The 15,579-nt window shown below is 35.4% G+C and overlaps 1 protein-coding gene across 2 annotated transcripts; it reads left to right on the top strand.

The window, feature by feature from the left end:
- Positions 1-37: 37 nt before the first annotated feature.
- LOC110448557 lies at positions 38-14,398 on the top strand. Of its 2 annotated transcripts, XM_021494850.1 has the most exons (10): positions 38-93; positions 3,290-4,421; positions 5,916-6,117; positions 6,811-6,840; positions 8,498-8,586; positions 9,393-9,407; positions 11,596-11,666; positions 12,535-12,637; positions 13,666-13,696; positions 13,813-14,398. In XM_021494850.1, the coding sequence occupies exons 1-10, from the start codon at positions 54-56 to the stop codon at positions 13,999-14,001; spliced, it is 1,902 nt and encodes a 633-aa protein (XP_021350525.1). In that variant the 5' UTR covers positions 38-53; the 3' UTR covers positions 14,002-14,398. The 2 variants fall into 2 exon arrangements, with proteins under 2 accessions (XP_021350525.1, XP_021350526.1); XM_021494851.1 differs by lacking the exon at positions 9,393-9,407.
- The last annotated feature ends 1,181 nt before the right edge of the window (positions 14,399-15,579 follow it).

Raw genomic sequence — 15,579 nt, 5'->3', positions numbered from 1 at the left:
TTTTGTCCACAACATTTTCTGCGTCGGCAAGCACCTGTCAGAATGTAAACAATATGGCGACTGCCCGCACGATTGACTTGGCACAAGCAACTTGTATGTATATTGTATCAAGAGTTTCAATAACGAGTTATCGAATTCCGTGGCGCTATTTTACATTAGAAAGTACTAGTTGATATACATACGTTGTGTTATGTCACCTCAGTAAATCATAATCTGTCAAAGTTTCAGGACTCGATGCTCTCTGTGTCAGCCTGCTTTTTTTCATGAAACCCCCCACCTTTTAACGGTTTACTCCATCCGGAGGTTCTCCTAGATATGATGTTACTAAGAATACCGATACAGATGATAAACTGCTATAATTGGAGACAATATATGCTATATATGCATGTGTAGGCCAGCTGAACTAGATTGGGTCAATCGTCTTCGACCGCCTTCACTTGTTAATAGAGCGTCCTACGTTTCGGATACAACTGTCTCCGGAACCCTCTGAACTATATACAGACCAATTGAGCTACCTGGTCACTGACGATCGACCCAGTCCAGTTTTGCTACACATTGACTAGTTCTCATTAACCTGACCACCTTCAACAAGTTGACAATTCTGTCATGGGAGAATATAGCAAACAGCACACAGAGGATATAGGATTAAGGTTATAGATAAGGAATAAGTTGGGGGCTGGGAAGAAATAGAGAAAGAACTTGTACTTGCAGACCATCAGATAGAACTAAAGAGATACATAGGGTAGAGTTCATGGAAAAGGAAAATAATGATAATAATAATAACTAGAGGTTCTAATTATACCACTTTATCACAACCTAGTTCGTAGGTCGTCTCAAAGCGGTTCACAAATCTACAAGTAGAAGTTAATTGGAATAGTCAGATTTAATTTATCATCAAAATCTAAGATTTTGTTGAAGGAAGGAAGAGTGCAGCAGAACTGAAGTATGGTGAAATCTGTTGTCTTAGCAGCTCAGTTGGTAATGTGACTATCTGTCTCTCGATCTGCATGATGATGATGAGAAGGAGGAGGAGGAGGATACACAAGTTTTGAATTCTTGTTTAACCACATTTTTGTTATATATTGCCAAATCATTTGTAATACATGTGATGCCTTTATAAGGACAAAAAAAACATCAAAAAAACAATCCCTACCTATCATAGATTTCTGTGCCTCCTCAAAAAGTTTTAGTTGCCATTAAGTATTATGCACCATTATACTCCTGCTCTATATAAACATAGTATAAAAGTATTTTTCAAAATAAAAAAAAATCTATCTACCTACCCTATTTTTTCTGAGGATGATAGCGGAAACACACATTTTTTTGGCCTTTGTACATATTCAAATCAAATGATAAATAAGTGAATATTGCAGCGTTTCTCAAGCCTACACAATACATTTATAGCGGCATTGGGGTTGAGGCCCCAGGTTCAAATTCCAGACTGGCCTCATCGCATTTCTTCAATCCTTTTACAGTGGTGCCTGTTTCTAACCCTTGTTTCAAGTACTAACTCATGTGCACTTGGCGAATAAATATCCAAACCTTGGTTCCAGATAGTGTTATAAGGTTTAATACTTAGAGGCAGGTGTGTGATGGGACTTGGCTAGATGCTTAAACTGGCACAGTTGTTAAAGTTCAAACCCAAGTCTGGCATTGTTGCATTTTCCTGTCCATGCCTACTGACTCCGTTGGTTAGACAGTCTGTATATGGTTCAAATCCCAGTCTGGCATTGTTGCATTTTCCTGTCCAAGCCTACTGGCTCAGTTGGTTAGATAGGCTGTATAGGGTTCAAAACCCAGTCTGGCATTGTTGCATTTTTCTGTCCAAGCCTACTGGCTCAGTTGGTTAGACAGGCTGTATAGGTTCAAACCCCAGTCTGGCATTGTTGCATTTTTCTGTCCAGGCCTACTGCCTCAGTTGGTTAGACAGGCTGTATAGGTTCAAACCCCAGTCTGGCATTGTTGCATTTTTCTATCCATGCCTACTGACGCAATTGGTTAGACCGTCTGTATAGGGTTCAAACCCCAGTCTGACATTGTTGAATTTTCCTGTCAATGCCTCCTGGCTCAGTTGATTAGACAGTCTGTATAGGGTTCAAGCCCCAGTCTGGCATTGTTGCATTTTCCTGTCCATGCCTACTGGCTCAGTTGGTTAGACCGTCTGTACAGGGTTCAAACCCCAGTCTGGCATTGTTCCATTTTCCTGTCAATGCCTACTGTCTCAGTTGATTAGACAGTCTGTATAGGGTTCAAAACCCAGTCTGGCATTGTTGCATTTTTCTATCCATGCCTACTGACGCAATTGGTTAGACCGTCTGTATAGGGTTCAACCCCCAGTCTGGCATTGTTGCATTTTCCTGTCTATGCCTACTGACTCAGTTGATTAGACAGTCTGTATAGGGTTCATACCCCAGTCTGGCATTGTTGAATTTTCCTGTCAATGCATACTGGCTCAGTTGGTTAGATAGGCTGTATAGGGTTCAAACCCCAGTCTGGCATTGTTGAATTTTCCTGTCAATGCCTACTGGCTCCGTTGGTTAGACACTCTGTATAGGGGTCATACCCCAGTCTGGCATTGTTGAATTTTCCTGTCAATGCATACTGGCTCAGTTGGTTAGATAGGCTGTATAGGGTTCAAACCCCCAGTCTGGCATTGTTGCATTTTCCTGTCCATGCCTACTGGCTCAGTTGGTTAGATAGGCTGTATAGGGTTCAAACCCCAGTCTGACATTGTTGAATTTTCCTGTCAATGCCTACTGGCTCCGTTGGTTAGACAGTCTGTAGAGGGTTCAAATCCCAGTCTGGCATTGTTGCATTTTCCTGTCAATGCCTACTGACTCAGTTGATTAGACAGTCTGTATAGGGTTCAAACCCCAGTCTGGCATTGTTGCATTTTCCTGTCCATTCTCGGGGCGGTGTGTGTTTAAAGTCTGCTAGGAAACTTGTCAGAAACAAGACTCAAGTCTCTTCAGATATACATACCAGATAGAGTATTATACTTTTGTTCTTCTAAAAATCCAATATCTGAGCCCTGAGTCACTGTCTCCAACCCTATTTATACTACTACATACCTGTATCCTACTCAAGCACATTTGGAGAGTCACACAACCCCAACAAAATGATCCTAGTATTAATAAAAAATAAGACAATAAAAATGGTAATTTTAGCTGTAATAATAGTTCAAAGTTTAGTAAGAAATCTAGTTATACAATGTAGTAACAAATCTAGTTAAATATACTTGGTAACTAACAGTACAAATGAATGCTATGTAATATTGATATATTTTCAGATACTGAAAAGGGAATTCCTGAACATACATCAAACTACACAGTGCGAGGATTTCACAACAGAAATTCTTCCCTTTTCCCAACTACTCAACATAACAGATTGTTCACACATAGGGCAGAAATCAACCACCAAGATCAAGAAATACGGAGCTTGGTAGGTGACTGTTTGTACGCAGGTAAACCTCCAGCATCTGTAAGCAAGTCGAAGATTCTAAACAGAGTGCAAAGTGCAACAGGACGACTAGAAAAGAATGCTCAACATTTGAGAAATCGTGCTGATGTAAATGGTGTTCAATCTACTGAAAGGAACAAGGTGAATAGACCATACAGTGCTGTCATCGACAGATCAGTAAAACACAATGGTGCTCCAGTTCATGGTTCAGTGAATCACACTGCACTTCCTTGCTCAGTGAATCATACTGCAGTTCATGGCTCAGTGAATCACACTGCAGTTCATGGCTCAGTGAATCACACTGCTTTTAATGGATCAGTGAATCACAGTGATAATGAAAGAACTACTCCAAGATGCACATCATCTTCTTTGCATAAAAATAAAGTAAAAAAGAGGATCCCATCTGCCAAAAGAACATCTAGTGCGAGTAGCAGGTATTCTAGTCAACAATATAAATACAGTACAGATACATCTACTTCAAACATTCATAAAGGATTAGGAAAATTAGAAATTAATAACAATGAAGGCACCACGTATGATCCGTATGAAATGGCTTTGGTTCCTATCAATGGTAGACAGATGCCTGTTGTTGACATCGGGGGTGATGCACCTGTACCAGAATATGACTACAAACAACCTGTGAGTTCTAAACATGTCGCCAATGCACCCAAACTGAAACCATTCCATACCCCTTGTACCAATAAAACGGCAGAGAAAAGTGTGTTGAATGATGTCTTCTCTGATGCAAATGTAACTAAGGACGTTGGTAGTGATGAAAAAGACAAAGAAAAAGAAGACCGACTAAAACCTTCGGTGTTTGGCCTAGAGAAGAAGAGACATATATTTGGTAGCACTGGTGATGTGTCCGATGCCCAGAGTGCTACAGTGAGCTTTCCATATAAGTTATCCACAGAGACTCCAGGCATGCTGGAGATTACAGCTGGCACTGAGAACGGAAAAAGGTAGGATCTGAAGGGTTTTTTGTAATGTAAAATTATTTTCTGATACAAAGTAATTATAAAAACATGTAGATTTTATCCACTGCATCTCAAATATCCGGGGGTTATGATCACTTACACTCTCATCTGCACCCCTGGAATATGTCAGCTAAAAAGCTAGCAGACTTGTCTCAACCACAAGATGGCACACACTGAGCCTGCAATTTTGCTACGTCATATTCCAGGGGTGCAGAGAGTGTAAGTGAGAGTAAACCCTGGAGTATCGAGGATGGATTGCCACTATACATGGTTTACAAGAATAAGTTAAAATCAGTAATGAGGCAAAAAAACTGTGTCAATGTGTTTGTGAGGTATTTGACAATTGTGACTCCATACGTACATGACATGGGAGAGCACCGACCGATACTCAACAGCTGTTCCATCTATTGAAATGGTATCTCGAATTTGAACATGCATATATGGCTAGTGATGGAGGAACACAAGTAAAGTCTTTAGGGACCAGTACTCTGCTGACTTTTAAATGAAAATGCTGACTTTTAAATGACCGTGCTGAGTATAACCTAACCATGGTAATTTAACGTGAATTTCAGTAAAAAGTCAGCATTGTTGGATTATAGTCAGCATGGTTGGGTTATATTACCATGATATGAGCAAAGTCAGCATTTTGTTGTCGCCAGTGATAAGTGCCATCACATTTTCAAATTTTGTATCAAAATTTTATTTAAGAATGTAATTTTCAACCTGATCTTTTAACGGAATTGGAGACCAGCAATCATAATGTGTTTTTATTTAATGCACATTAATTCAATTTGTCTGCAGTTCTGTTCAGATTATTATTGTCAACTGAAACAAAACTCAAGCTAATATATTGAAAGAAATAGTGACATTATTATTTGCAGAAGAAACATAAGTATGTTTATGTTTATTTTATTTATTTGTTTATGTGTAATTAGCACAATTACTTTGATCTAATAATGCCTTGAAGTTTTCTTCTGAGAACAGTTTTCTTTTTTTGTATATCTTAGTTTGTAAGATTGAAGTGTTTAATTTCATGGAACATTAAAAAGCCTTTTAAAGCTTTTGAAGGAAAAAATTCAGTGGAATTAGTTGAATTTAGTTTAAACAGTATTTTATTCAATAATGATACAAGGTTATTGTATACATGTAATTTCAGGGGATTGGAAAACAAGCTTAAAGCTTATAATTTTGTTAAGTTGTGATTTGTATGACTATATAATGGCATACTTGCGAACTTTTTGAAATTTTCATGGGGAAGATAACACATGTTCAAAATTACAAGCATAAATAAAATGTGTGTATATACATGTATACACCTTGGGCAAAAATCTTTGGAACTGTCCTTTCAGATGAAACCATGACAACAGATCTTAGGGTCCAAAATCGGGAGTCTCCCTCCTAAATAGCGAGAGTAGGCAAATATGAATTAGCTACCTGTATTACAGTTTAAACCTAAATGGTATATTTGTTGTAACACAGATCTCTACCCGAAGATTTGGAGCCCCTGCGACCCTGGTTAACAGAAGATATAATGGAAGACTTCATGGGTGTAGACCCAAAGAAATGCCTTGTTTTCTTGCCGTCTTTGATTGGACAGGATCTGTCCGACATTCCAGAAGTCCCGCCTCCTCAGAGCATAGAAACAGAATTGTCCTATAAGGAGAAAATCTTTCCTCCTGAGGTATCAAGTTTATCTGCAATAGTACCTAATAATTAATGAATTTTCTGAATTAAAACAAGAAAGCTGTTATACAATTCATCCTTGATACTCACTCTAGGTGTAACATTAACTTACACTCATTGTAGAGAGCGTAAGTGAGTGTAACCCCTGGAGTATCGAGGTTGTAAAACAACATGATAATTTTTGATTTAGCAGCTAAAGATCTATTGATTGAAAAAAGAAGACAATTGTACTTCACATGAATGAAGGTACATGTTTATTGAATGCTTGATAAATTGATAAAACGGCATACTTTAAAATATTAACATTCATATTGTATAGGTAAATCAATGATATCTGTGTATTGCTTTATTAACTTAAACTTCATTCATTTTACAACAATTGTGAAACAATTTGTTTCCAGTTATATTAGTTACTCTTGTTGGCCAAGATGGTAGCGCGGGGGTCTTGATGTGGCAGGAAACCAGAGTACCTGGAGAAAACCTACGTACTGCTGCAGTTCACATTATACCTGTGATTTAAGTTGGATAAAGACATTTGATAAGGATTTATTAGCATAAATGAAAAATTTACAATTTCAGAAACACAAGCAATGAATGTAACATTCATACATACATATGTTTTCCATGTTTCCTGTTGTAGCAGTCTTTGATGAATAAGACTTTAGCTTTCCTTTTTCCGTTTTACTTTCAGGCACCAAAGAAATATGAGCACCCTTCATTTGTAAGTACATTGTTATTATAACTTGGTTTTGGATATATCCTAAAAAAAATCATGTATATTTGATTGATTTTCTTTAAGTTTAACAATTTTGTATTATATATATGAACATGCATATCTACTTCTCTTTTCTCGTTTTACTTTTAATTAAAATGTAGTTAAATTAACCATATTGGGTAGCCTGTTTAAAACAATGATGTGTTATAAGTCAGTTATTGACAGATGATGTTTACCACCTTAACTTATAAAGGCTAAGTTTAAAATCTCGTTTGCCGAATAAAAGTTGTAACACTTTTTATTAAAAAATGTACAAAAACAGGTACATGTCAGGTTTGATATTTTCATTGATACAGCAAAACAAAATACCTTATAGCAAACCCCAAGGAACATAGATTACAAATTCACTTCATGATAGGGTATTAGTTCACGATGCATGCATGTATATGCATACATGTATGACAAATAAAATTGAAAAATAAATTTTGAACAACACACTCCCCTGCTAAAACTTGGTGCTTCTTTCAAGATGTCTGAGTGATTTCTACAATATCTTAGTTGTCACTGACTGGAAAAATTTAATCAACTGCATTACTCAACACTCCCTCTCCAATTCTAGATTAACTGAAGCGCTCTCTTCACATATATATTGTCTTGTATGTAACATACAGTATTACAGTATATTGGTCAATACCCTAAAATCTTAGTAATAAGCCTGATTTGAAAATAAGCGTTGGGTTCCTTACCTTCAAACATATCTTGATAATTAGCCGTCTTTCAAAGTAGGCTGGTTTTGAAATAGTAAGTGTTGGATCTCAGATAGGAGCCACACTTTCCCTGTCTGTCTAAACAGGTTAACTGATGCATATTAACTGCAATGTTACATAAAAGGAAAAAAAAAATCCTTTAAAAAAACCTGTATAGCATGATATTTTCAGTGCAAAAAAGGAAAGACTTGAAAATAAGCCATTGAAGGCTTACCGTCTACTATTATGTAAATGATTTTGAAAGTAAGTCTGGGATTCCTTAGTAAAAGTGAAAATAAGCTGCGGCTTGGGGTATTTAGGGTATGTATGTTGATATATTTGTACCATATTTAATTAATCAGAATGTGTATTGTGATGGCAGTATTCCAATCAACATGTGTACATGTATTATCATACATATAACCGGCAGTCGATACTCTTTATCTCAGAAATCTAATTAAAGACCATAGAAAATAAATCTTTCAACATACAGTTAACCAGAGGTGTTTATTTTATTTTGATCACAGGCATATCTGCCTCTAAATTCAGATCATATTCCCTATTTAATTATGATACATACAGGGTCTTTGATGTGACCTCACTCCGATATTGTTATGAATCTCCTTTCATCACTCACCCAAAATCTATCAAGGCCGTTTTCAAAGTTTGTTAGGTTTGGGGTTTGATCCTTGAATCACACTCTCAAGTAGGGAATTCCATTTGCTAACAATCGGTTGAGTAAATTAGAGTATTTTCTAATCGCAGTCTTATTCCTGATAAATAATTCAGAATTTGATCAAGATCGAGCTATATGACAACAACATGATGACAAAATTTCAACCTTAAGTCTGTCATTTCATGATTTCCTAATAAGGAGGTTTGACTCCTAAGTGGTTGATGGTTTTCATATTTTGTAGAATAAAAAGCCGTTAGTTGAGGACTGGGTTTGTGAACACAGTAAAACTCACAGTCGTATTTATGGAGCCGACGGAAGTATATTGCACGAGTATGTATTTCTCACTTATTTCAATTTTTATTTAATTTTAACTTATTTATGTTGATATCATGTACATGTGTAAACAATGTTATATGACATCCAATTACAATAAGATGTCTGCAACATACATATCTTGTAGTAGCAGGACATTTTGCAAGTCTACAATTTTGTGATTTTATCCTAAAATTGAAGTAAAAATTATTTGGGTTTATGTGTAATGTATATACATGAACGTTTGGTTTGGTTGTTCGTGTTTGTTTGTACATGTATTTAACATAACTCAAGTTAAGTGACCCTATAATAACCCAGCTGTTTATTATTGTATTTGAAAACATCATCTAGTATAGAGGTAATACATTAAAATCTGCTGACATATATTCTGAGTGGGTGCTTTTGGCACCTCTTAACGACAGTTGTGTTGTGACTGTCATCCGAAGTCGATTTGACATGCTCAACTGTTATCCTTAGGCATGCATGCATAAACATAAAAAGAGTGCATGTAAAGAGGCAGAAAACATGAATTTCGATGAAGATGAACATTTTCGCATCATTTTGTTTCTGTGATGTAAACATTTTGCAATTTACCAGTAGTGGTTATGATTGGTAATCAAATTGTGTATTCATTAAATCGTCAAAAAAGGCCATAATTAATTTATTAATATTTCATATTTGGCTTCATGGTTTAAATTAGCAGTTCACTTGTTTGACCTCTTTCAGGTTTTGAGCATGTCTTCATTTCCAATTCAATTTTGATGTTATTCTGATACATTTGTATAAAAGATTAATTTCTTATCCCACTCATTCATTTTACCCAGAAAAAAAGGCCGAAGGTTTGTACAAGCACCTGATGGGTCGTAGAATCACCGTAGTATTATAGTGGTAGCATGGTCATTGTCAGTGGGCTACTGTACGGATCATATTTCTGCACCAAAATCAAACTCTCATTCTCTTTCATCCTATTTTATATTGTGTGTTTTCTTTTTTAAATATATCAGCAGGGTGACTGTTATAGAAATTTTTAGAATGTTACATAGACATTGAACTGCTTTCAGTTGGCAATCATAAGCAATATGAATGCCATGTGCACAAAGGCAAACTGGAAGCAGTTCAGTACTATATAGTGTCTGTGGTATCCAACATAACAATTATGATGTCACTTCTAGGCTCATGGCATTCATAGGCTGTATGATAGCCATCTGAATATGGTAGGATTATATAATGGGAATGCCGTACGATCATGCATAGATATTTATAAATGTGTTATGTGATGGTAAAGGAAACCTTAATGACTTTCAGATTAAGCAGATGGTAAAAAATAATGAAACTACAATTATAATTTTCAATAATTCTATTGTCAGTTGAAAAAAGAAAGGCTATACTCTCAGAATAAAATATGTTGTCAAAGCTGGCTTATACAGGCATGATACAGGAACAGGCTTTTTACTATGACAAAATGTGAATACTATATTGTTACAGCTAGCTAGCTAAATAGAAAATAAAAATAGAATAAAATACTATATTGTCAGAGCTAGATAAAAAAAATGCATACAGAATAACAGATTATGTTGGTTGAAGCTAGCTAAATAAAAATTAAACAGATATATGTTTTCAGCAAGCTTGCCTGCTGGTATATACTGAGAGAAAAGTAAAATACAAATGCATGCATATGTTGTCAAAGCTAACTTATGCTGAGCCTGCTACTGGATATGCATGTATGCTATCAAATTCTGCATGTATTTCAAAATGCAAGATGATTACAGCATGTGCTATATTTATTTTATATGAAGTAGACTTAAATTTGTTGTAGGTATAATTATGTGTTGGTCCTATGTTCTGTCTAAATGATCTGTATTCTTTCCTCTTTGATTACACGATGGTAATTATTTAGAAATGATCACTGGACTGGTGAAGGTAGATACTTGTACAATGTGTTTATACCCCCTGCAACCATTTTTGTTTTAGAGGAGAGAGGGGGAGGGTAGTGTATACTGGAATTTGGTTGTTTGTCCATCTGTCTGTCGTTTCCACTACTTTTCTGAAGGACTGCAACACATTTGAATGATGCTTGGGGATGTACAGGGAACCAATTCATAGCTAGGATGTGAATAATGTTTATAGATTGGAATTACCAACCCAATTTATGGAGTTATGCCCCTTTGTTTAAAAGACTGTTTGCACTTACTCCTCCCAAAATACTATGCAGAAGTAAATGATACTTGGTACACATAGCACATACATTTAGGGAATGTGAATATAGTATAGAAGATGGAGTTACTACCCAAATCTATGAAGTACCAATTTGAATGGTACAAATAACACTTAATCAAGGGCATATGGTTTAGTTTGATAAATTTGAGTTACTTCCCTTGTATGGATTTATGCCCCTTTGTTTAAAAAACAGTGTTACATTACCTGGTACTTCTCCGAAAGCACTGATATAACTCGATGTACAGAATGCTTACATCAAGAGGATGTGAATTAAATTTATTTATTTAAGTTGTCTCCCCTATCTGTAGAGTTATGCCCCTTCGTTTCAAAATGCTCTCAAAAGATCTATTCCTACAGTATTTTGCACAGGCAAGGGGTTTTAGTCTACCATTCTGATGATTTTTTTAATTTACTATTATTTTTCACCATGTTTGTGTAGATGCTTTTTCATTTGGGTATATATATAGAATATTTATAACAGGAGCTGCTAAAATGGTCTGTTGAAAACATTGCTAACATAGCCAAAAGAAAGAATAGCTTATATTTCATTTTCAATTTTGTTTTTATTTATATTTTCTTTTGATTGTGTGAATTATTTTTAGGTACCCGCTCATCAATTATTGTGTTCTTCAATGATGATTATAAACTAATTAAGATACATAGTATGATTTGTCTACATTTTTCACCACAAACATTGGTTTCACGTTGTATGTATATGATCCAATTTAATACTTTGCTCAAAAATGTAATGAATTCTATGGAAAAAGAAGTACAGCTGATTATGTTTAAATGTAAAATTTCTATTTATAGACGTTTCCAAGGCCAGAGGACCTCCGGAGTTGTGAGGAAAGAGCTAAAAGAACTAGAAGAGTTGATGAAAGGTTTGAGTGCAATTACGAATACGAATGATTTTCTTATCAATTTCAAATGATGGGACAGTCAAATTCAAATTTAGATAAAAATAATATTGAGTTTTTATCCCCAAATATTAGTCCAAATACTTAAGTGCCCCTTTCAGGGTACGGTAAAGTCGGTTCAAGGGCCTGCTTGACCCTGATAATATTTCTCGTTCTATTTATAGAACCACACACTCGAAAAAACAACTTGTAAAAGAAATGAAAATTGGATAGTATATATTTATGAAAAATGATAAACTTTTTTTTGAATTGATAGTATAGTATAAAGAACATTGATATTTATCTAACAAGTGTCCCGATTTGGGTACAGTGATGTTAATTTCAGTATAATAATTGTTGATGAAAATCACATAACGTAAATGTGGAAATTTTTCACATATAGAAGTGTTTGCATTGTGATTCTTTAATCTGATGACTGTGTGGAAATCTATCTATACATGCATGTATTATCAATACATATATATTTTTGCATGTGGATATATTTTGATGAAATTTAAAAATGTGAGAATTTCCTAAACACAAAAATTTTGAGTTCCATATGGTACTAGGGTATAATATGATATGCATGTGATATAGAAATAATTGGCATCCGTCATATTTTGCCTATGCATGTACAGGTAGGTTTAAAGTTCATTTTAATGTCAATTAGTACCTTGTTTATGTATGGGTTAGTTTATAAAAATAAAAGATCGTCAATATGGTCTCCAATTAGCTAAGTTATTTTTGTTGAAAAACAGTTTTCAGTCCGCATTAATGCCTTTTGCTTAATTACCATAAGTTAAATAGTCAGAACTTTCACATATTGTTGGAAATTTATTTTTCCCATCCACAGGTATCGGGACCATGGACACCGACTGTTCTATAGTCAAGTACCAGGCAGAGATTGAGAAATATAGAATCACCCATGCTCAAACCATGGCTCTCATTCCTGAAAGGTGAGTCTGCTACAATACTTAACTGTCGGTTTTAAATCATTCTTTTCCTGCTCTTCATGATCTACTCTAATTATAAAAGGTTTAACACGGTGAAATTTCATGCAATCTGTATAATCTCTGCTGCAGTGTACAGCATACTATTTTTTACGAATTCTTTCTCTGGGAAGCAGTATGTATATATATTTCTCTCATTTCTCGTGTGTAAGATAGAGCTGTCCAGGGTAAGAAAGGGGTGTAGGAAATTTCTATCTCACACCCCATTTAACGTGACATGACATCACAATGGCTCGACAATGATGGGACGTCACAAATTTGGAACTCTCCAATGCCGCAATGCGGAAAAGGTGACATGATGAAATTTAAAACCTTTTACGATATATTAACCATACACGTTAGAAAGATGTGATTAATATTCCTGCATTGACTCTGTTTGCCAATATGTGATATGCTCACATCGGCTGGCTGATTCGTTTTCGTCTAAGAAGCTCAGGGGGAAAAGTGATATGTATTTTCAAAATGGTGGCCAGTCCAAACACATTTTCATGGTTTCTGAGCTTATTCTGGTGGCTGCAACGAGAGAAAAAAATACTTTTTCATGCCTAAGGGTGTAGGATAGGGAAATTCAAATTTCGGGATTTTCAAATTTGGCAAAACTCTCGGCAAAGCCTGGGGTTTTACCAAATTTGAAAACCGCTCAGATGGAATTTCCCTATCCTACACCCTTAGACATGAAAAAGTATAATATTTACCGGTAACTTTCCCCCTGTCAAACTTTCGCCCTTCACCCATAAATCAATTTTGGCCTGCTGTTAATTTTGCCCTTCACATTTAATTACGCTTGTACTATGAATATTATATTGTTTCCTTTTGTTTGCTGTAATGATAATTACAGATGGCAAAAAATTACCAAAATTAAGATGCAGTGAAAATTTCCAAGTATATATATAGTATGCGCAATCTATTCATGAATGTTTATATTTGGATGTTGATGCTAGTTATGAAATCATTTGTCATATTACTTGTTTCAGACTGTTAATTACTCCAAGACCTGCAGATATAGTAAGTAAAGTTTTTCTTTTTTATTTACCGACTTGAATCTAACAATCATTAAAAAAAAAATTAAAAAAAATCCAAAGTTAAACATGTTTATGTCACTTTTTGTTTTCATTTTTCAGTTTGGAATTCGTGAATTCTGTCAAGAGCATGATGTCATTATTCAACAAATCAAAGAACAACACAAACTTTGTCTGGAGGAGCTTGCCACGCTGGAAGTTGATGCTGGCATCGAGAGTGAGAGGAAATACTTCAAACACCAAGTACATCTGCCCCGTTCTGATGAGAGTGTTGTAAGTGATGATTCATGACCATGTGGATGACTAATGAACAACGGACAAAATTTTAAAATTTAATGGTTGTACAGGTTTCAACAGAAATTGTAAAAATCATGTGAATTTGTGTTCTTCGAAAATTGCTCAATTATTTGCAAGGTTAGCAGTGATTGGCCTAAACACTTGTTTGATTTACACACTGAAACACTATGAAAGCCTACCAAAAAAATGATGTATTGCAATGTTTATTTTTAAAAGAGTGACATATATTGATGAAATAGTATGCGATATATATCACCGTTCAGTGGTGCTAGTCAGTTAATTATAATGCAAGATGTTGGTAATTTTGTTGTTGTAAAGAGGGTGTCCATGGAGGACAGCAGCATCCTGGATACTCCAGGGGTTATGCTCACTTTCGCTCTCTGCACCCCTGGAATATGTCGTAACAACTACAAAGGCTCAGTGTGCACCACCTTGTGGATGAGACAAGAAGACTAGTTTGATACTTTGATGTACATCAAAAGAATCTGTCGATCACGTATCGTATCGGTAAAATTTACTGGCTTTGCAGTGAAGTGTTTCTCCTCTGTAATCTTCAAAGGACAGGTAACAGCCTAGTGATTGGTCAGGTTTTTTACCTGAGCCCAATCAAATGATTAGCCGTGTGTCTTCAATTTTTCTATGACATATTCTAGGGGTGCAGAGAGTGAAAGTGACTAACCCCTGGAGTATCGAGGATGGAACAGCAGGAGATGGACCCTGTATTTGATCCTTAAGATAAAATGCATACTGAAACAATTTTCAGATGGACATTTTTTTCATGAACTAAATGAATTCAAGCAATAATTAGGGTGAAATTGTAGTATATCCAGCTTTTACTACCCTGCAGTTCAAAAAATAAAAAAAAATAGCCTCCTCTTAATTTAATATACAGTACAACAGGAAGCGGTCAGTCAAACGTTCGTCCCTTCAGTGGTAAAATTGATATTCCCCGGCACTGATTTCGCCTTTCACCTGTATTAGTTTTATGTTGTATGTTGTGTATAAATATTGGCTGATAGGTTTAATTTATGGAGAGCAAAATATATGAATGTTAAACTGCAGCAAAATTTTCCTGGCACATGTTTTCAGTATTGATTCTGTCTAACTTAACCAGAGTAACGGTTTTAATATTTACATTTGTTACATGTTTTTTCACACAACCAGTAAGTATTGTACATCAGTATTTGCTAGTCAGTAGCTTTAACTCCTACAGTGTACATCGGTAGGGAGCTGGCTATGGTACCCATATTTTCAGTGTATAACTACACATTGTGTATAAGTAGATCTGTAAAAGAAAACTATCTGTTTGCCTGTAGCTATTAAAATGTATCTATCCTTCAAATATTGCCCTACGCAAACCAATGCAAGCTGTTGTGTTTCTCACTTTTCTCAATCACTTTTTGTCATGTTTGTTCTATTAGTGAACCTGGATATCATAATGATAGCCATATGAAATGTTCTCCTTTTCCATCATCTTCTTAATCCAAGGGTTTCACTACAATACATGTATCTTCTCTGCAATCCTGAAATATACCATGATAAAACATTGGGGCTCAGGGTCAGCTATTTCAA

Source organism: Mizuhopecten yessoensis, unplaced genomic scaffold, assembly GCF_002113885.1.
Source record: "Mizuhopecten yessoensis strain PY_sf001 unplaced genomic scaffold, ASM211388v2 scaffold4121, whole genome shotgun sequence".
Taxonomy (NCBI): Eukaryota; Metazoa; Mollusca; class Bivalvia; order Pectinida; family Pectinidae; genus Mizuhopecten; species Mizuhopecten yessoensis.
The sequence above is the reverse complement of the archived record's forward strand: the minus strand, read 5'-3'. Positions and strand labels throughout refer to the sequence as shown.

Coding starts and splice junctions, on each gene's coding strand:
- LOC110448557 (XM_021494850.1), top strand. CDS start 54: ATGGCGACTGCCCGCACGATTGACTTGGCACAAGCAACTT. Junction 94..3,289: donor TGACTTGGCACAAGCAACTT/GTATGTATATTG, acceptor ATATATTTTCAG/ATACTGAAAAGGGAATTCCT. Junction 4,422..5,915: donor GGCACTGAGAACGGAAAAAG/GTAGGATCTGAA, acceptor GTTGTAACACAG/ATCTCTACCCGAAGATTTGG.